Below are 22610 nucleotides of genomic sequence, written 5' to 3'. Positions count from 1 at the left end.
ACTCCGTATGAGATCCCACATCATCATGGGAAATGCATCCATATGCCTTCATTCATAGCTGATAAATATTAAGTTGACTGGTAAATACTAACCTAATTCAAGAAATGTTTATCTGTAGAAAACCTAAAAGGTATACAGAAATGCATGCCAGGTTCACATTGTGACAAGGCTGAAATCACCATTTTCAGGATTTTAATGTGATATATGTACATACTCTTCCAGTAAGTATTTTTTATTAAGAACCGAAGTGTTCTAACACAGTATTTTTCAACCTTTATTTTCCCAGGGGAACCCCAAGTGTACCACATGAATTTGTATGGGTCCACCTTCACAGGCAATGATATTTACTCTTATGTACTTTTTTTACAGTCCTGACAAAAGTACTTGTTTTTTTCACTTACATCTATTGGCAAAAGTATATTAGCTTTTAGTACTATTGCACTGTGTTTTCTTAAAGCATAATACAGAAAAGGCCATTTTAAAAACAGCCCTCTTTTTTGTATTAATATTAATCAGTAATTACCAAAATGCAGAATTTGTCACTGAAGACATTACTTTAATATCTATACAAGCATAAGTATTACTTTATAAATTAATAAAAACTAAAATAATTTTTAAAAATCAGAATTATCTACATAACTTATGACTTGTACATTGACACAGCCTTCACATAAACTTGCTTTTCTGTGCATGCCAAGTAACATAATCAAAGAGAAAAGTGTTACCGGGACACTTCACATGCCTGTAATGCATATATGTAATCCACACAAAACCACTAATGATTACTTAAACACATTAAACTTGCACATTACTTTAGTCCCCACACCCTGCCCCTTCCTGCAGTCCTCCACTCCGCTCTGTGTCTTTCTAGTTTGGATGCAAAATATGTAAAGTAACTACACATTTATAGTTTATGAAAGTCGAGGCATGTTGAGTCTAAGGAGCTACTGAATGAACTAAATTTTGAATTGTAATAATCTTTAAGTACTACTCCTCATTTTGTTTTTATTTGGCAAACACTTTCATTAGCAGCAACTTAAAATTATACTACTAAGTAAAAAAATAATACAGTGCAGAATTTTAAGCAAATCAAAGGAATCTTATTTTATAGTTAATAAAGGAATCTTATTTTATAGTTAATAGCAAAAACAAAAAAGCCTTGTGGAAGTTGATCAAGTGTGTAGAGCAGCCTGATTTGATACATTTATAAAGTGGGATGTTGGTGGTCAAAGAATAACATACAGAATTAAACTAAAAGTGGATTCTTTTCCCCACTTTACAGATTCAACAAAAATATAATACACAATGTAACCATTATGCTTGTTTTTCATCTTACCTTTGTTTTAGGAGCTGTGTCTCAAGCCAGCAGCCTCCAGAATAGTCGTGTTGGTTGAGGTAGCTAAGTATGTTTTCCTAACTCTATAAATGCTGTTTAAAATGTCTATTTTAAAACTGTTACAGTAATAAAAAATTAGACAGACATATTGCGGTAATTTCTTGTTATGTTTACTGAGAAGGGAAACCAACATTTTATTGCCATGGTGAATGCTTAACAGTTTTAATATAAAACAGTCAATCAGGGATTTCGGGCTCAAGAGTGAAACAGAACAGCACCAGGAATGAAATAATACTTTTAGGGTACTGTGAAAGGGGTTAAAATCTGTTGTTACTACACCTGTTGACCAAAAAGCACAGCAGTGTAGTCAAAAAGTTTGTATTGTCACAATTAAAAATTCTGAAAACACTGATTATGCCAAACTCATGCATAATACAGAAGTATTGCAGCATAGAGTGTCTGCAGAAACATGATGCCAGAATTAGTGTGGAGGGTGAGAGATTTTAAAAACACATATTAATAAACCTAGTTGGGCAGCATTTATCAGAGAACGCATTGTTACTATTTCAGTACATTAGAAACCTAACTTAAACCAAAGTAACTTCTGTACTTAATGTACTTTTTTCTGTACTCGGGTCCATTTTTAAATAGATACTTTTGCTTAAGTAATATTTTTTTAAAGTATCTGAACTTTTACTTGGGTACATTTTTGGGCTACACTTGCCTACCTCTGTGTGCATGCAAATGTTAATAGATTATTTTTTAGTTTGGGACAATCTTACTACTCATGACAGTAACTATGTAACTGGATGTGAAAGTGTTTTTGAATTAAATAGCTATTAGTCTTATAGCAAGTTAAAGTAACAAGTTAGTTGATTGTTGCCTTCTTTGATTATGCTGGGAGCTTTGAACTGCAATGTTATCTTGAGAAAATTGTACTCTGTTGCAAATAGTAAAATGACATGTTTGATGTATTAATGCAATATGTTGAATGCTATGCAAGATGTATGATACAATTTAACAACTTTAAAGAAAACTGTTTTTAGATTTGCAAAATAGTGTCCGTGTAGACATTTTGGTGAGCAAAACAATACTGATTTAAATATGACAAAAGCTAAAACTTAATTTCTGAAAAAGTAAAACTAAATAAAAACTAAAAATAGAATTTAAAACAGAAAAAAACAAAACATTAAATAAAAATTAAAGCTACAAAAAATCTTAAAACTAGGAAACCGCTGGTGAAAAGCAGTGACCCACCTGACACAAAGCAGTGACCCACCTGACACAAAGCAGTTGTGTTATTGCTTAATTATAGTTGTATGCTAAAGTTTGGTCACCCCAGTCATATTACATATTTTGCTGAACCTCCAAGTAAAATTTTATTAACATGGGATATGTGTACCACACATTCTAATGCTAAATTGCTGTTTATTTACTGAATTTAACAGAATAAAAGACAGTAAATACATCCATTTCATGAAAACTTTGTGGCTTTGCAATTATGAAAGAGTTGAATGCTACTTAAAAGTCCTATACTACCACTGACCATGAATGCAAGTTTTCCAGGGTACTATGATTCAATCTGAGTGCACACTGATAGCAAAAAACAAATCTTTCTTGACAACAGTAGACAAATACATCCATGAATCACATCTATATTGTATGGTCACATTTTCTCAGTCAGAATAGGGATTTCTGGTGGAATCAGGTTATTTGGTACAACTAGAGCATGGCCTCTAGCCTTGCCTTCAATAGAGCATGTACTAGCACAGGGGTGGGCAGATTCAGTCCTGGAGGGCCGCAGTGGCTGCAGGTTTTTGCTCCAACCCAATTGCTTAATAAGAAGCCCTTATTGCTCAAGTAATACTTCAGCTTCATTTTAGTTGTCTCGCTCGTTAAGATTTTGAACCCTTATTGCTTATTTTAGTCTTAAACAGCTGTATTCTTGGTTTTTAATTGTTCCGAATTAGCAATACCATGCAAATGACAAAAGAGACCAGCATTTCTCCATTTAGCTTGTTTTCATTTACACCTCTGTATTTATCGTGCACTATTTGGTTTAATTAAATACTTGGAAGGAAATTGAAGAGAAAAAAGTGAAGCACTGAGAATTACTCATCTGTTTTAGACTTCAAATCATTTGGATGATATCCTTAGAAAGGAAAATAAATCTAGGATATGAGAATGACCTGACATGGCAGAGTTAAAGCACTAGCAAGCCATGCAATTAAATAATTGACAAGGATTGGTTTTTAATTAAGCAACTGGGTTGGAACAAAAACCTGCAGCCACTGCGGCCCTCCAGGACTGAATCTGCCCACCCCTGTACTAGCATCTGCTGTTGTTTTAGTTTGGGAAAATGGTTCAAAGGTTTTAACAGAAAATAAGCAGGCAAGAATCAGAGAGGAAAGGTCCAATACTTCAATTGTTTACTTGTTCAAATATAATATCAGTTACATACAATATTATGCAATATACATGTAGATATAGGAATTGTACTATTGACTTACAGTAATATATATATATATATAAATTATACTATTGACTTACATTAATACAGATATATGAATTATACTATACTTACAGTAATATCAAAAGATATATGATTTATACTATTGACTTACAGTAATACAGATATGTGAATTATACTATTGACTTACAGTAATATCAAAAGACCCAGAGCCATCATCCTAGACCAGTAGACTGAGGGAGCCCGCGTGTCAGTCTCGTCAGAGGATCAACTCGTGAGCCTGGTCCAATACCGGGCGGTGTGCACGTTCCCCACGGTTGAGCTTCCGAAGAAACTGAGGGCGGAACCTTCCCTTATATACTAATTGAGTGTCCTTACCCAAAATGGCTTACGTGTAAGCAGTGTATACAGAAGTGATCAGTTTCAGCACACACCCTTCCACGGGACGCAGTATTGTTTTTCTTCTACTTGGCCCTCACTGAGATGGTGCCTAGTATCAGAAGACACACAATAACAAGCGTTGCTTGCAATGAAGCCCCTCGAAGTGAAAAACAAGTACATGGCCTTGACTGTATTCCCATAACATTCTGAAACTCTTTATGAGAAGCAAGTTTTTGCACATTCTTTCGCTATCATCCCAAACATTCCAATCTTTGTAGCTGGTTTTGCACTGAAGCGACCAATCCCCCCCCTCTTACTCCTTTATTTCATCCCTTCTCCTGTTACAGAGAAAACCTTTTTTATTACAATCGGTCCCTCGCTCAGCGCAAAATCAGCAACCTTGTCTGTCGTGCTCTGTTATTAATTCGTTTTAAAACACAAAACACATAGCAATTAAATATAGTCATTAAAGCAATAATAATAATATCTTGCCATATTTGCATATTATTAGTCCTTAAAGCCATTTGCATGTTATTTTTCTGTATCTGTGCTTGTAATATGTTAAAAGTGCATACAGTCCAGTTCATGAAACTTGAGACATTTAGCCATCGAATGTCATTGCTAGCCATGATTATCCAATCTGAAGCGCGTTGCTCCCAGTTTACTGTTTGCTGATGAGAGACCATGGACTGAGGTAACCACCTAGCCATTTGGTCTGCCACTTTGTGAGTATGTCGTCCCACATTCTCAAGCTTGTTTGCAGTTATTTCATTATCTACGGTGTTTAAAGTTCCTAGGGTGGTGCCAACCCCTCCTAAGAAAGTGTCATACCATGCCCGTTTAGCACGCTTACACTGTGGCAACAGTGGAAACGTCACTTGCCATGTAACCTTAGTCCTTTTTGCTGTCGTAGAAACAAGTTTACATGTGTCAATTATTGGTTCTACATGTGACTGTCTCGTTATGGGGGTTCTGGCCCACACGGCTATAGCAAGCATTGGTATAGTCCTGTTAATAATTTCAGTTGCATTGATCCAGCCAATGGGCCCAGTCTTATTAGAGGTGTATTCGCCTGATGTTGCATTAACCTCGCACTGTACCTTGGAGCCGTTCCAGGGCCCCATACACCAAGTTACTTTCGACGTCCAAGTAATGTTTAAGTTTTCAGAGCACTCAATCAGATACTTCTGTGGTTTTACCCCCGGCACCTTCAAGTTCGAGGAGTAGATGGTGCACCTGTCACCAGTCGTAATGGTGAGGACATGGCAAGACTGATTCTCCGGACACGTCGTGTTCTCCTGCCGTCTAGATTTAGTGGAATTGTTCCACCACCATCGGACCTGAGTCGTCTCCGTTGCCTCGCCTCCTAATGTGGTGGCTCCTACTTCATTCAGAACACCCCCAATTCTGTAAAACAAGAACACAGTATGTTGCACCCACTCCTCTCCTCCTCCTAAAACAGAATTTATGATTACGATACTACCTATTTACATTGTGTTAATTCTAAAAAAAAAAAAAAAAATTTTAACTTACACTTTAGCTTTACCCTTAACAATTTCATGCTGCATGTTCTAATTCTTCAACGGGATATAAAGTCCTTCCTTTATTTTTCCCTTTTCCTTTACCCTTGGCTTTCTTTCCTCCTTTCTAGTGTTTACTCTTGCGCCGGTTTTTCTCCTTATCTTAACATTACCCTGTGCATCAGTAAAAAGTCTGCAACGCATCACGGGTTTAGCCTGTAGAGGCAGAGGGTCAATTACCGACCCTGCATCAGGTCCGTCATCATCCTCATAATCATCATCCCAAATGTTACCGTCCCATTTTTCAGGATCCCACTCATGGACGTTAACTGCGGCTACAAACGCTTTGATCTTCGCAACATCCGGTCTGCGCTTCTTTTTCGCATTCACCTTGGCTATGCAAAAGGCTGCCTTTTCCGACATCCCCTCGGCTCTCTGTACCCGCGGCAATAATACAGCTACCTGGGATTCGGCCATTGAGGCCCACCCTAACGCATCCGCCAAGTCCATTTGCATTTTCTTAATCTCCCTTTCTTTTTCGTCTATCAGACTATCCAGATTTTTAACCGCAGTTAGCAAAACCCACCCTCGCGTCTGCAAGCCCATTATGGGTTCCTTTGCAGACACCTGACATTTCTTAAGCGCGGCTAGCACATTCACTGGTGTTGGGGGATCCAAGCTCTGCCAATATTGTGCTAATCCCCCCCCACATCTCAATTCTCTGGCGCAGTCTTCCCATACTGTTTCTTCCCAGCCGGGGAGAGGTAAAGGAGCTGCGCCAGGGCTTTTATCCTTTTTCTTAAACATCTGTGATTTCCTTTGCCTCACTTAATAGTTCAATATTTTACCATATTCCCCAAAATCCTGCAACCGACTACGCCAAAATGTTTTAGTTTGGGAAAATGGTTCAAAGGTTTTAACAGAAAATAAGCAGGCAAGAATCAGAGAGGAAAGGTCCAATACTTCAATTGTTTACTTGTTCAAATATAATATCAGTTACATACAATATAATAGCAATGTACATGTAGATATAGGAATTGTACTATTGACTTACAGTAATATATATATATATATATATATAAATATAAATTATACTATTGACTTACATTAATACAGATATATGAATTATACTATACTTACAGTAATATCAAAAGATATATGATTTATACTATTGACTTACAGTAATACAGATATGTGAATTATACTATTGACTTACAGTAATATCAAAAGACCCAGAGCCATCATCCTAGACCAGTAGACTGAGGGAGCCCGCGTGTCAGTCTCGTCAGAGGATCAACTCGTGAGCCTGGTCCAATACCGGGCGGTGTGCACGTTCCCCACGGTTGAGCTTCCGAAGAAACTGAGGGCGGAACCTTCCCTTATATACTAATTGAGTGTCCTTACCCAAAATGGCTTACGTGTAAGCAGTGTATACAGAAGTGATCAGTTTCAGCACACACCCTTCCACGGGACGCAGTATTGTTTTTCTTCTACTTGGCCCTCACTGAGATGGTGCCTAGTATCAGAAGACACACAATAACAAGCGTTGCTTGCAATGAAGCCCCTCGAAGTGAAAAACAAGTACATGGCCTTGACTGTATTCCCATAACATTCTGAAACTCTTTATGAGAAGCAAGTTTTTGCACATTCTTTCGCTATCATCCCAAACATTCCAATCTTTGTAGCTGGTTTTGCACTGAAGCGACCAATCCCCCCCTCTTACTCCTTTATTTCATCCCTTCTCCTGTTACAGAGAAAACCTTTTTTATTACAGCTGTCAAACATCCTTTAAGTACAAATAGGTTCACTGATCCAAAAAAAAAAAAAACTACGGTGGTAAAAGGGATCCAGCCTCTTTTTTTTTTTTTTTTTGTTCCTCACTAATTTACTTTTCACTCACCGTATCACAGTGGTATGTCATGATTTTGGTCTAAATTTCAAAGCTGATAAATATATATAAGATTTAAATAACCATGGCCATTTAGAAAGCTAAACATACAGGATGACCTTTCTTTTATGCAACAAGTGTGATTAAAAATGAGTTTATGTGAATTCTTTAACACTTGTTAGTTTTAACTGTTAATGGGTAGTATGTGAGAATTGTGAAAGCTGTATAAATTGTTTATAATCCTTCAACGCTGTTTCTCCTTCAGTTTGCTTTAATTGAACAAAAGGCATCAATCACATGATAGATCACATTCATAAAAAAATGAGCCTACCAAAGTCCAAAGATGTGCAATTTAAGTGTATTGGTGATGCTGAACTAGCTCTATTGGGTGTGTGTGAGTGTGATCCCATGTGATGGTCTGACACCCTGTCTAGGGGATTGTTCCTGCCTTGTGCTGTATGCTTGCTGGTAGTGCTGGTCGGTATACCAGTTCATACCAAAAACTGTTTTTTATTTTTGTTATGATATGGATTTTTCTTATACCACAACACCGGTTTAAATTGCCTAAACGACGTTCGGAACGTGGCACAGCGGGAAACTGTTCAAGTGGGTCCTTTTTCACTGCTACACTGCTAAACACAGAGGTGTTGCATGGGGGCTCTTTTTTACTGCTACACCGCTAAATAGGTGTGGTAGTGTAGGTATTGCGTGGTGAAAATGGACAGAGAACATTCCGAAACTGAAGCTGACGATAAAGTTGAACATGATGACACAGAAGAACTTTTGCCGAAAAAAAGGAGTCATGTCCGTTGCCTGGAGATGCTTTGGTTTTAAAAGGTCAAATGTGTAAATACTGTTTCTATATTACTGGATAATACTGCAAGCCAAGTTGTACTTGTTTTATTTGTTTTCAATACAGTGTAATGTACCTGGGTACTGTGTAATAGTGTGACGACATGTTGACTTTATACTCGACATTTCCACTTTAATCTTGACTCTTATGATGAGAATAAAGTCGACATGTTGACTTTATTCTTGTACTTTGTCATTAAAGTAAAACATCGTAAACTAAACGTCATCGTAAAATGAATATTTAATTTACTAGATTTTCTCAAACCCCGTCATAAGTTATATAGCACATTAAATGCTTTGTATTAAGTGTTCCCCGAGCTTCTTAAACTGACTTCCTCTGCACTAAGAGGAGGCACCGGCAGCGATCGCCGCACAGAATAAATTCACTTCATGATATTCCTGCTCTCTGAACATTTAGAATGCTAAGATAAATACTTGATATAATTTTCATGGTGAAATGCATTAAAGCATGTATTACTCATGTGGGGGCACGGCAGTGTGGAGGTTACACTGCTGCCTCGCAGCAAGGGTGTCTCGGGTGTACCCTGCCTTGAGTTTGCATGTTTTTCTGGTGGGTTTACTCGGCGTGCTTCAGTTTCCTTTCAAAGTCATGTAGGATGTGGGGTTTTGTTATGCTATATTGACCCAGTATTCATCCTGCGATGTGCTGGCGACTCGTTCAGGGATGGGCACAACCCTGAATGGATGGCATAATTAAACATGTGTAACGAAGATATTTTTAAAGTTCTGAACACTCTGTGGGCTAAGTTTATAACTAGTTTTAATTTCACAAAGACATTTATCGTGTGGTGATTGGTTATGTGGAGAAAGAAAAAGGAAGGATAGGAATTGGGGTTTTGGTATGTCAGATAGAGATAGCACGCGTGCGATAAAGAAAGCCTGCTCAGAAGAACATCCATTGAATTCTGTGTTCGTGTCTCCGACCACCAGATCACAAACCCAACATTTACACAATATTTAAGTTAAACCTGTGTGATACCCATTCATACATCCAGTTTTTTGGAGCCTCGTCACACCTGCCATAAACTCTACACTGAACAGAACACCTGGGGACCCCTTACTGCGAGGGAGCAGCACTACTGCCACACTACCGTGCATGTTTAATACCTGCTTTAATGCATTTCATCATGAAAATGATATCAAGTATTTATCTTAGCATTCTAAATATTCAGAGAGCAGGAATATCATACAGTGAATGTATTCTGTGCGGTGACCACTGTCTCCTCTTAGTGCGGAGGAAGTCAGTTTAAGAAGCGGAGTGATTAACAACTGGGTCGGGGAACACTTACCACAAAGCATTTAATATGCTACATTAACTTATGACGGGGTTTGAGAAAATCTAGTAAATTAATGATTTTAGGATGAAGTTTAGTTTACGACATTCTACTTTAATTACAAACTATGAGAATAAAGTGGAAATGTCCCTACGGAATCGTATTAGGGCCACAGTGAAGAAAAAAAAAATATACGGCGAGAATAAAGTGGAAATGTCGACTTTATTCTCGACGTATAGTTTTTTTTTTCTTCACTGTGGCCCTAATACGATTCCGTAGGGCTATACCACAAATAGCATTATAAATGCAAGTTGCAGTTTTATTATTTATGCATATAGCTTAGCTTGAAGCAAGGTCCATATTAATGCAGTTTGCCTAAATGATGGTTCAGTTGGTAAAGATATCATCACCAAGATTACACTTGTTTTATTTTATTTTAATTTGGTGAATACTGTGTAATGCACCTGGGCTTGAAGCCTTGAAGTAATAGTGCAACTATCAGTAATAATACAATTATTTATTTTATTTTTATTATTTATTAGTTTAAATATTATGCAGTTTAATGATGGTAAAGTTGTTTAAAAAGTCACTTTAACGTGTAGGTGGACAGAGATTGTTAACATTAACAGAAAGTGTAGTTGTTTTACAAAAAATCTTTACTATTTATTCCTTTTCTAAGACATGTTCAGTACAATACAACTTTTGACAAGCACTTCTAAATACCTCTTTGGATGGTTGAAAATATGTTTTCAAAATTATAGTTTAAGTTTTTGCAAAATTTGTTCAATTAAAAGGTTCTATATTTTAACTGCATCTGTCATGCAATGTGATTTCCTTCTCTTGATTAGTGCCACCCCCTTGAAAACTATAACTTTATGGGGCAATGCAAACCTGTATTAATACTTGTGTGCACATTAAAATGTTTTGTTTTTGTACAATGTACAATGCTCATGACCGTGGAATAGGTTATTCTTAGCCAGTAATTGCAGTGGAAAATGTGGTTAACATCCACTCATGTATGGGAAAAAAATGCCGTCAAATACTGTGAAACCGGGATAATTTAGAAAAATACCGTGATATAGAATTTTGGTCATACCGCCCACCCCTACTTGCTGGTAAAGGCTGCAGTTCCCTGCGATTAAGTGGGCCTTGAAAATAGTACAGGATGGTATAATTGTCTGATTAAATTATTTCGTAGGCTAATGGACCCTGGAAGTAGTGAACTGGACCCAGGTCTCTCCCAGCAAGAGGCTCCCTGTCTGATTGTAGAAGACTCCCAGCCAGAAAGTGTAGCAATGGAAGATGACCCAGATAGAGGCTATCATACCCTTTTGGCAAAACGTCTTTCTAGCTTACAGTCTAGCACTCGCAGCCCTGAACTGGTGAGTAGAGTAGCTATTTATGTTGTGTAAGTTTAGTCAATGAGCTGATTACTTTTTTATGTGTTTTCTGGATGCTCTCTGTATACAGCACATTACATTCTTTGACATGGTTGTTATGCTGCCCCCTCTTTGCAGTCATCACTATTTTGCAGAATATCGTCCATATTTAATCTGCTAAAATGAAATTCCCTGCAGTATTTGAAAAATTATTTTCTTTCTTTTTGTTGTAATGCTGCTTGTCATTATGTTCAATTACCATTCTCTTTGAGACTATCTGCTGCAAATTTTCCTTATGTTAGTTTTCTGAGTAGTGCTCTTACAGTTTTAGCATAGAGTACTGACAACTTATCTGCTTGCAGTTTCACGTGGACACTTACCAAACCACAATTGAATTGCACTTGAATGTACTTGTATTGCACCGCTCCATGCCGCACTGCTCACAGTTTCTAATGAACACTCACTCTCTCCCCTACCCTCTTCCACTGAATGTCCTTTAATCATGCTGTGCAAACTTTCATAGGAGGATCACTTTTCAATTGAATGTACTTGTATTGCACGTAGCCACTGCCATTTAGTTTCATGTGAGGATTTGCCATCTTTCCCGAAATAATCAAAAGTCACTGTTCCACTACTCTGTTTTGAGTATGCCAGCTGTTGGCTTGTATGCCAAAAATGTGCTGTTTAGGCTGGTTGGGCACTCTATATTGGCCCCTGTGTGAATGGTTTAGTTGTATGTGTGTGTGACTAGCTGTAGGGTCCTGTCCAGGGATGCTTGTTGCCTTGCATCCAGGGCTGCTGGGAAAGGAATTACCTCCACCCTGTGACCCAGACCTAGAAGTCGCTGATATGAAAATGTATGAACTTAATTTATTTCAGATGTGAAATGCAAGAAAAAAAGTAACAAGAATAAAATAAATAAATACACATTAAACCTTTGTGGGGCGCCAGCAGCAGAAGGCAGAAGAAGATATGTGAATTGTAGCGCAAAAGTCCCAATCTGTTATACAAAATGTAATGTTTGTCTGTGTGTAGTGTAGTAAACAGAAATTGTTTTAAGGACTGGTATGAAAATTAATTTAGGAAGGAAAGGTTTGAATGAGTACCTGTACATATATATGTACATTGTCATAAATTCCTTACTTGTTACTTCAGAGTAATATGTAGCATGTGTGTATATATAAATTAGGGCTTGGAATTGATTAAAAAAAAAAAAAAACTTAATTTCAAAAATGTATAATTTAATTATGATTAATCACATCTAACATTAATACATGTAATTATAAAATTAATACATAAATCATGAAGTAAATACACACTGAATCACAAATTTAAATTGAAATGACTGTTGACATTGAATGCACTGCTGAAGACTGATTTGATTGAAAGAATAAGTATCTCTGGGCATACGTTGAAACATGCGTTAAAACTCTGTAAATACTATGCTCAGTTTTTCATCACCAGCACCGACTTCATGATTACACTTTATACAAATGTTTTTCAACTGGTGTGGTATGAAAATAATAACATGGTGTTCCTGGGTCCTGATCTGAGTGAGAGACGTGCTTCTCAGGTGGTCGAGACCTGTCTGAGCAGGACAAGGCTACCTAGAGAAGCCAAGATCTTCTCCAAGAGCCAAGAGCATCTCTGTGATTGCCATTTTGCAGGCAGTTTAGCATGTGTATAGGTTTAATGCTTTTGTGATTGGTAGAATCGTGGTATGCCTTGGTACTTTTGGGGTTACAAAAAGTGTGCCACCACTGAAAAATGGTTGGAAAACACTACTCTACCGAAACCTTCGCTCCTGGCACGCTAAAAAAGATTGTTGTAGCTGCTATCTCGCTTAAAATCTGACACCATGCATTACTTGGATTGTTATGTTGCGTTCTTTGCATAAATTAGCGAAAATACTGCAAAACTTGAACATGGGTAGGGATAGTCATTATACTTCTATTTCATACAATTTTGTCATTATATCGGGGCAGTCAGCACTGTAACTGGCTGGCAGACTGGTGAGTTAAATACAGAGGTACTAGAGACCTAAACTCTCCTCCCCATCTCCTTTCCACCCACTCCCCAGCACCTATGTCAGCCTGTGATCATGAAGACTTTTGAGAGACTGGTGTTAACTCACTTGAAGGACATCACAGCTCTCTTGTTGGACCCCCTTCAGTTTGATTACTGAGAGAACCGGTCAGTGGATAATGCAGTCAACATAAGTCTGCTCTACATCCTACAATATTTTGACAACCCAGGCATATATGCAAGGATTCTGTTTGTGGACTTCAGCTCTGCTTTGAGCACAATAATCCCAGAGCTCCTCCACTCGAAACTTTCTGCCCTACCTCCACTTGTCAATGCATCACCAATTTCCTGACCAATAGGAAACGGCAGGTGAAACTGGGGAAACCCCCATCTAGCTATCATATGGCTAACACGGGCGCCCCCCCAGGGATGTGTGAACTACCCACTGCTGTTCTTCCTCTACAGTAACGACTGCACCTCTAAGGATCCCTCTGTCAAACTCCTCAAATATGTGGATGATGCATGACGGGAGGATGAGCAGCTGGCTCTTTGGTGTAGTCATAACAATCTGGAGCTAAACACTCTTAAAACTGTGGAGATGACACTGGGTTTTATTAGAGGTCCCACAATATTACCCCACCCCCCCCATACTTAATACTGTTGTAAAAGTTGTGGAAACCTTCACGTTTCTGGGATGTATAATCTCCCAGGACTTGAAATGGGAGACCAATGTAGGATCCATCATTAAAAAGGCACAAAAGCGAATGTACTTTGTGTGACAGCTGAGGAAGTTTAACCTTCCACGGGATCTGCTGATTCAGTTTTACATAGCAATCACTGAGTCTGGTCTTAGCATTATTGATTTATATACATCAAAACAAATAGATATAAGAACAGATTTTTCTAACAGGCCATCAAGCTCACAAATGGTTAGTTTCATCCCCTGGGCTTCCCAAGGTCTTGCAAGTTCATATTTGTTAATATTTCCCCCCCAAAGTGTTTATTTCTCGCACTGAATTGCACTCTGCACCTTGCATGCATTATATATATATATATATATATATATATATATGAAAGGAAATCCTGGAAAGCAAAAGCAAGGCTACGATACGTGATCCTCTCGGAAGACAATTTTAAAGACCCGCAAGACCAAAGGTGCAAGACACGCCCTACTTACAAGATAAGACCACGGGCAAAAAAAAATCAGTAGTGTAAAGGCAGTCACGCAGCACACACAGCTCCATGGCTCTCAGTGCATATAAAGTGTATAAGGTCAGTACGGTAGAAATGAAATGAATAGGGTAGAAATGAAACGAAGACGAAAGAAAAGCGCGGTGGAGAGAAAAAAATGCTAAAAAGAAAAACAATAATCTAGGTACAAATTTAGAAAATAAGGAAAGTGATAACCAGCCCAGGACAAATGGAATTGAAAACAAAGCATGTCCAATAGGTCTCAGAATTAAAAGATTAGAACTTCATAAACGGGAGCAGCGTTATATGTTCTGCAAGAAAGAGATTTAACCACGCCCGGGCCGGAAATAAAGGACAATTATTATTTTTACAACGTCACGCGAGATAAGTCAGTGAGCCATCATTTAAAACAAGTCCACTGACCTCTAACTAAGCAGCTGTTGGATTGCTTTTGACAGACATGCATAATGTGCTCCCAGCTCTTAAAACAACGACATGCGACAAGCAGAACAGGCTGCTCGCCAGCAGGTTGAAGCCTTTTTTTGTTTTAAGTGACTGATAGGCCTGATTGAGGGGGGCGGAGTACAGCACGAAAGACTGATAGTGGGGTACTGATTGATGCGGTACGGGGGAGGAGAGACCCGGGGGAGGAGGGGACTGAGAGGGTGCTAGACAGTTGTGTTTGGGGTTACGAAGTCGGCGATTGTTCTAGTAAAACTTTTGTGACACTATTACGTCAGTCGCTAAAGTATCAAAAAAAAAAAAAGATAGTAAAGATCTCAGCGCAAACAAAATGTGATTAATCATCAGAGCCAGGTGTAATTGAAAAACTAGCAGGACAAAGCAATGTCGTCCTACAACAATTTAAGCAACGACAAGTTTAATTTCAAAGAATACACAATTTGGTCAGGTGTATATTTATGATGATGGAGAAGTGATGCAAATTTTAACAGGTGACAAGTAAGGAGATGTATATATTCCGCAAATAACATTAGACACCAAAGGAGATCGTGATATGCCATTCGTATTAAAATGTTTACAGTTTACCGTGAGAATAGCTTTTGCTATGACAATTAACAAATCAAAGGGAAAACCTTAGAAAACGTCGGATTATTTATTAGAGAAACAGAAACAATATTCACTCACGGGCGATTATACGTTGTGTTGTCACAATGTATCTCCAAAAACGGATTCAAAGTTAAATGCGATCTTGAAGAAAAGGTAATTCCATATATTGTTTTTAATAAACCTTTAAAGTAAAAAGTGCAACTAATGAAACAAACAATTCCAAAGAAAAAAAAAACTTTTAAAATTGTATATTCGATTAACCAAACAGTGGCACGGTGGTGCAGTGGGTAGTGCTGCTGCCTCACAGTTAGGAGACCTGGGTTCGCTTCCCTGGTCCTCCCTGCGTGGAGTGTGCATGTTCTCCCCGTGTCTGCGTGGCTTTCCTCCGGGTGCTTCTTCCCACAGTCCAAAAACATGCAGGTTGGGTGGACTGACGATTCTAAATTGTCTCTAGTGTGTGCTTGGTGTGTGTGTGCGAGCCCTGCGATTGGCTAGCGCCCTGCCTGGGGTTTGTTTCCTGCCTTGCGCCCTGTTTTGTCTGGGATTGGCTCCAGTAGACCCCAGTGACTCTGTAGTTAGGATATAGCAGGTTGGGTGATGGATGGATTAACCAAACACAGGGGTTGGCGAGCGAAGCGAGCAGGGGGCGGAGCCCCCTAGTATGTGTATATATATATATATTTATTTACGTTCTCTGTATGAAACTTATAATTGAAGAGTCACTAAAACCAGAGTCAAATTCTTTTTATGTCTTCATACTTGGTTAATAAAATAAAGATCTATACATATTAATAAAAGGCAAAGCCCTCACTGACTCACTGACTGACTGACTCACTCATCACTAATTCTCGAACTTCCCGTGTAGGTGGAAGGCTGAAATTTGGCAGGCTCATTCCTTACAGCTTACTTACAAAAGTTAGACAGGTTTCATTTCGAAATTCTACGCGTAATGGTCATAACTGGAACATATTTTTTGTCCATATACTCTAATGGAGGAGGCGGAGTCACGTATCGCGTCATCACACCTCCTACGTAATCACGTGAACTAAAAACAAGGAAGAGATTTACAGCACGAGTCAAACGCGAGAACGAAGGTAAATGACGTTAATTTTTGAGTGTCTTTTAATACTGTGTAAGCATACATATTAACACATGTGCAATTAAACGTGTGCATTTACGGGGTGATTTCTCAGGCTTAAAAGCTCGCCTTTTATCAAACGCGGGAACAAAGGTAACTGACGTTGTTCACTGTCTTTTAATACTGTGTAACCATACATATTAACACATGTGCAATTAAACGTGTGCATTTACGGGGTGATTTCTCAGGCTTAAAAGCTCGCCTTTTACTAAAAAGGTAAATGCAAAACTATTTTCAATCATTCTATGATCTGCTTCTCACAACTGAAGGCACCGTGGCTGATGGTAAATGACGTTAATTTTTGAGTGTCTTTTAATACTGTGTAAGCATACATATTAACACGTGCAATTAAACGTGTGCATTTACGGGGTGATTTCTCAGGCTTAAAAGCTCGCCTTTTACTAAAAAGGTAAATGCAAAACTATTTTCAATCATTCTATGATCTGCTTCTCACAACTGAAGGCACCGTGGCTGATGTTACGTCACTTGCTGTCCAACCATAAGCGTTACCTGGTAGGTAACCGGACACTCTCTTCACTCCCTTTCGGGAATCGAACCTCTGAGGTTTTCTTTTGTTCTTAATTAAAATTTAAAAGCAATACTTCACCGCTGCTAAGCCCCTCTAGCGCTGACGTCCCAGGTTCGATTACCGTAAGCAAGTGCAGTGAGTGTGTAATTACATTCACGGCATTCGTAGTCTGATTCACAATCTGATTGTATGGGTGGTTACCTACCAGGTAACGCTTATACTTGGCCACCAAGTCAGGTCGAAGTGATCACTCGAGTAAAGGCAGCTTCACAAAAAAACAGATCCTTAACAAACTGTTATTAGTATATTTTCCCTCGATTTAAAAACGTTTTATTTTCTTCTTAATAAAAATTTAAAAGCGGTACTTCGCCGGTGCGAAGCGCGTGGATTTGACCGACTGACACATACAGACATATTCATGAGTGCAGGTACTTCGGAAGGAAAGCACCGTGTAAACCTAAAGTTTAAATTAAGTTCATAGACCTACAAAAGGTTGCCATTCATTTGAGGCAAGATTGCTTTTCTTCTGTACAACTATACGTTGCATTCTCAAGAGTGTGCTTGCACGGCTTCGGATATAGATATGTATGTCTATATATAAATATGTAAGCTTATAAGTACTGCCTTACTTCTCTTTAAGAAAGGAAGATGTAATGATACTTGATTTAAACGATTCCATGTCTTCCTGGGTTTGCGTAGCTTATTGTCAATATCTTTACACGTTTTTTTAAGACTTATTGACTGAAACGGGCTTTCACGAAAAAAGTTAGGGCTTTGCTACAGGATACACCCTCCACAAGTTAAGCAAGTAAAAATAAAATATATATTTCTGTTTTATTTAAACCTTTTAAGTTCGTATGCATAGCCCCATTTGGCTGTTTAATTTTTTTTTTTCTTTCTTCAGTAATATTTAATCTCCTTAAAGAAAAAGAACATATCCATTTTACTTTTTTTGTATCTCTTTAGTAATATTTTAGTGTAAAAGAATAACCAGTATTTAAACCTTTTATGTTACTTTATACATTTATTTTACACAATGTTGAAAAATTAATAAGAAAGCTACATATTTTGGCAGCTGCTGCTTTCATTTTCAATGAAATGAAAAAAGCTCTCCAAGAGAAAACGCCAATGAAGAAGAAACAGTTTGCACTATCTAAAAATCAGAACCCCTCATTTATAAAAGTTTGCTGCAGATGACTTAACTTGAAATAAATGAATAGTTCCTATGTGTATAATACATATTTATCTATTTTACTTATGCCTTTATTCCACCAACTTACAACATCTGAGGTACAATTTGTTACATTACTTTTGTTTTTTGCAGCACAGGCAGGTGAAGTGACTTCCTCAGGGTCACACAGTGGTGTCAGTACCAGGATTTGAACTGGCAAGCTCCGGGTTTACTGAAATATTACTGAACAAAGAAAAAAAACGAAAACGGGCAAATACGGCTATGCATACAGATGTCCATCCGTCCATTATTCAACCTGCCATATCCTAAATACAGGAGCCAATAAGTACATATGTATATATGCAGTATATATATATATATGTATGTGAATGTATGTATGTATATATGTATGTCTATATATATATATATGTAGATATGTAAATTTGTATATGTATATATATGTTTATGTGGATGTGTATATGTAGATATGTGTATATGTAGATATGTATATATATATGTATATGTATATATATGTTTATGTGTGTGTGTGTGTGTGTATATTATATATATAAAAGACAGCAACACTCATAACAATGACAACACAATTACATTGACAATCATGTTACGTTATTTTTCAAATGTTTCCTTTTTTTTTTTTCATAACCTCTTTAACACAGTACTTCTCCGCTGCGAAGCGCGGGTATTTTGCTAGTTCTGATATATAACTCAAGAAAGTTAATACTAGTGCTACATATTGACATGTGGCATATCGTTGTGAACCGTGTAATACAAAATGTTAAACATTTAAGTGAAAATTTTAAACGTAGTATTTAAATACAACACTGGATGTGAATGTAATTCTTTAGGTACACAAGTTACTTTTATTATTGTTTTGTAAAGTTTAAAAAAAAAAAAAAAATACACGAAAATTCTGCCTTGCGTGGTGCTTTTCCTTTTTGCCAGCCCTGGATGCAACAATATTTAATGTATTAAACAGGTCCCATTAATTGAAAGAATCAATGCTTTAACTTTCCCAGGCCTAGTATAAATTTATATACAGTATATGTATAGACGTGTGTGTATATAATAAATATATACAGTGGAACCTCGGGTCACGACCGTAATTCGTTCCAAAACTCTGGTCGCAACCCGATTTGGTCATGACCCGAAGTAATTTCCCCCATAGGATTGTATGTAAATACAATTAATTCGTTCCGGACCGTATGAGCTGTATGCAAATATATATACAGTGATCCTTCGCTATATCACGCTTCGACTTTCGCGGCTTCACTCTATCGCGATTTTTTTCTCATACACGCTTACGTCACTATGCATGCGCTTTCTGAGAACTTTTATCTAATCCCCACGATGGCTCCTAAACGTGCTGCTTTTTCTAAGCCTTCTGACAATGAAACTAAGCTCCAGAGGAACATGCTTACCATCCAAGAGAAGGTGAAACTCTTGGATATGATCAAATATGGCAATACCCTACAAAAGCCTCCTCACGCATATGAAAAGACAGCACCAGCAACTGCCTATCAAGATGTTCTTCAGCCGCGCACCCAGACACCCACTGCCTGCTCCTAGTACTCCTTCAGCGGAAGAAGACAACGACACACCTGCTGAAAATACTGCACCACCTTGTCACGCTTGGGTCACAGATTTGCACAAAGACACAGGAGGTTGTTGAAAAAAAAGAACTTTATTCAAAGCACTGCAAACAAACATTTGTCTCTTTTCAAAAGTTTAAACGTGCTCCATGGCAAGTCAGAGATGAGATGACAGTTCCGCCAGGAGCAGAGAATGTCTGTGAGAGAGAGAGAGAGAGAGAGAGAGAGAGAGAAACAAAACAACCAATTCCAAAGCTGAGAGGCGCTGCACAATACTTTTAAGTAAGCGGAGTACCACGTGAGAGGTTTATCGCGCGTTATAGCGCAAGTAAGAAGGGTAAGGAGCAATGTGAAGGTAGACTGTCAGCTGTTTCAGGGGATTTCCAAGGGGCGTCCGTGTCCTCTGAGGGTGCGATCAGCGCTCCAGCTTACAACCTGAAGACTCTCCTACTGAGCTTGTGCCTTCATAGGTTGGTGGTTGTGTGTAAGAACTGTGTGTGTGTGTGTAATTAAATGTACAGTACAAAAATAATATGATATTTATAACGTCTAATATGTCTTATTTTCTCTTATTTTGTCTAATATATTGGGTAATACGAGTGTAATGGTGACTAAAGGGTGTTATGTCATGTCTAGAGGGCTCTGATAATGTTAAAAAACGTATTTAGAAGGTTGTAAACAGGTTTTCTATACTCTAACTGCGAAAATACTCAATTTATAAATAAAGAATCCTACTTCATTTATCGCAGTAGAGTCTGGAACGGATTAACCGTGATAAATGAGGGTTCACTGTGTTTTTTAAGATTTTTAAGCACAAAAATAGTTACTTATACCATAGAATGCACAGTGTAATTGTAAACTAAATGTTTACTTACTTACTTGTGTAATGTTTACTTCTTCTGCTTGGGCTCTCTCTCTCGCTTGCTCGCGCTCCCTCTCTCTCTCGCTTGCTCGCGCTCCCTCTCTCTCTCGCTTGCTCGTGCCCCCTCTCTCTCTCGCTTGCACGCGCTCCCTCTCTCTTTCGCTTGCTCGCGCTCCCTCTCTCTCTCGCTTGCTCATGCTCCCTCTCTCTCTCTCGCTTGCCCGTGCTCCCTCTCTCTCTCTCGCTTGCTCGTGCTCCCTCTCTCTCTCGCTTGCTTACGCTCCCTCTCTCTCTCGCTTGCTTGCGCTCACTCTCTCTCTCTCGCTTTCTCTCTTGCTCGCGCTTTCTCTCGCACGCTTGCGTTCTCTTGCTCACTCGCTGGCTGCACAGGGAATGCACAGGGAGAGACTGAACACGTGCGGAAATCATTGGCGCGTACGAACCGGAAGGGAAACTGATTTGTTCGTCACCCGAGTGTGTGGTCGTGAACAGATGCAAAAGTTTGGCGAACTTTTTGGTCGTAACCTGATTTGTACGTGGTCCGAGACTTTCGTGACCCGAGGTTCCACTGTATATATACTAGCAAAATACCCGCGCTTTGCAGCGGCAAAGTACTGCCTTAAAATTTTTATTAAGAAGAAAAGTAAACCTTTTTAAACTGAAGGAAAATATACCAATAATTATTTGTTAAGGATCTCTTTGTATACCATGTTGTCAGTTCGGCCCTCCGGTAGTAATATGACCAAGCTGTGCGGTTTGCTTACTCTTGAGCATGCAACATACAGTTGGCCATGTGAAAAGCAATCTTTCCTCAAATCAATGCCAACCTTTTGTAGGGTCTGTCCCTGAGACTTATTAATTGTCATTGCGAAGCAGAGCCTTACTGGCAATTGGAGGTGTTTGAATTGAAATGGGAGATCAGAGGGTATAACGGGGATACGAGGAATAAAAACTCTCTCCCCTGAGCCACTGCCAGTAAAAATAGTTGCCTCAATTAGGTTCTTTTGCAGACACGTGACCTGAAGTCTCGTGCCGTTAGAAAGTTTCGGTGGCTGTAAGTTTCTCAGTAACATTATTGGTGCCCCAACCTTTAAAATTAGATTATGCTCAGGAGTGCCTGGAGGATTCAGAGTGTGGAGAAACTCTACCGGATAGTGCACCGCGTCTTCCACTTCCACGACTAAATCCACAGACTGATATGTTTTCGGTTGTGAAGGTGGTTCTTGAAGTAAAACATGGTTTATAGTCGTAGTCATGTCATTTGTTGGTGTCAGGATAGCTCTCTCCCTCAACCAAGACACGTCGTTTTCGTGGAGATTTCATAGATTGGGGTAAATATTTTGAAGAAGGCTTTGTGAAAGGCATTGGCGGTTGTCCAAAGGTGTAAAATATTTGGCCATTTCGGTACACTTGAAAGCGACAACCGAACAATTCAGCGGCAGCCATCAACTCACATGCAGAACTATAGGTGAAGGGCTTAAGCATTTCACTCTTATAGTGCTCTTGCGTAGTATAATTATCTCCTGTACCGTCATTAGTCCACACCTTGAACTTGTCCCAGTCATTCAATACATAAGACACAATGTTCTTCCGGATATCAAGAGTGAGCCTGATATGGCCGTGCAATATGTAACACAGAGAATGGAAAAGGCAGGCGCCATCTCCGGGCATGGAAACCACTCGGTAAGTGACAGTTCTTTGATCGATGGTGATCACCTCGATAGACATGTTAATGGGGGTATGGTTGGAACGATAAAGGAAATGGGTACCTGAACAATTTAAACTAAGTCTAAAATACCTACACAATAACTATAATCGTAATAAACGAACAGTAAAACCGCGGAGATTAAAAGGAGATTAAATAAAAAGGCTGCAGTTATCAGCAGGGAGACGTG

The 22610-nt window shown here is 38.6% G+C and overlaps 2 protein-coding genes across 10 annotated transcripts in view; one reads left to right on the top strand and one right to left on the bottom strand.

The window, feature by feature from the left end:
• The window catches only part of tp53bp1 (tumor protein p53 binding protein, 1), a 476929-nt gene that overhangs the window by 116386 nt on the left and 337933 nt on the right, over nucleotides 1-22610 (top strand). For 7 of the 9 annotated variants that reach the window (XM_051920203.1, XM_051920206.1, XM_051920208.1 and 4 more), the window contains 2 exons: nucleotides 1348-1395; nucleotides 10941-11124. The exons of 1 other annotated variant lie outside the window; for it this stretch is intronic. In XM_051920203.1, coding sequence (XP_051776163.1) covers nucleotides 10945-11124 — 180 coding nt within the window. In that variant the 5' untranslated portion in view covers nucleotides 1348-1395; nucleotides 10941-10944. The remainder of the gene's footprint in view (nucleotides 1-1347; nucleotides 1396-10940; nucleotides 11125-22610) is intronic. One more of the 9 variants, XM_051920209.1, reaches the window with a different exon arrangement.
• LOC127526097 (uncharacterized) lies at nucleotides 4000-7467 on the bottom strand. The gene is made up of 2 exons (XM_051920243.1): nucleotides 6924-7467; nucleotides 4000-5594 (listed from the first exon to the last, which is right to left on the bottom strand). Exons 1-2 carry the CDS (start codon nucleotides 6950-6952, stop codon nucleotides 4568-4570), a joined length of 1056 nt encoding a protein of 351 aa, XP_051776203.1. The 5' UTR covers nucleotides 6953-7467; the 3' UTR covers nucleotides 4000-4567.

The sequence above is a fragment of the Erpetoichthys calabaricus genome, chromosome 17 (genome assembly GCF_900747795.2).
Source record: "Erpetoichthys calabaricus chromosome 17, fErpCal1.3, whole genome shotgun sequence".
In the NCBI taxonomy this organism is placed as follows: domain Eukaryota; kingdom Metazoa; phylum Chordata; class Cladistia; order Polypteriformes; family Polypteridae; genus Erpetoichthys; species Erpetoichthys calabaricus.
This window is presented reverse-complemented; position numbering and strand designations above follow the sequence as displayed.

What these genes read in the sequence shown, in the direction of transcription:
- LOC127526097 (XM_051920243.1), bottom strand. Translation starts at nt 6,952, where the DNA reads ATGATGGCTCTGGGTCTTTTGATATTACT. An exon ending in CTGGGTCTTTTGATATTACT is followed by an intron (nt 5,595 to 6,923) that starts GTAAGTCAATAG and finishes CTTGTTTTACAG; the next exon opens with AATTGGGGGTGTTCTGAATG.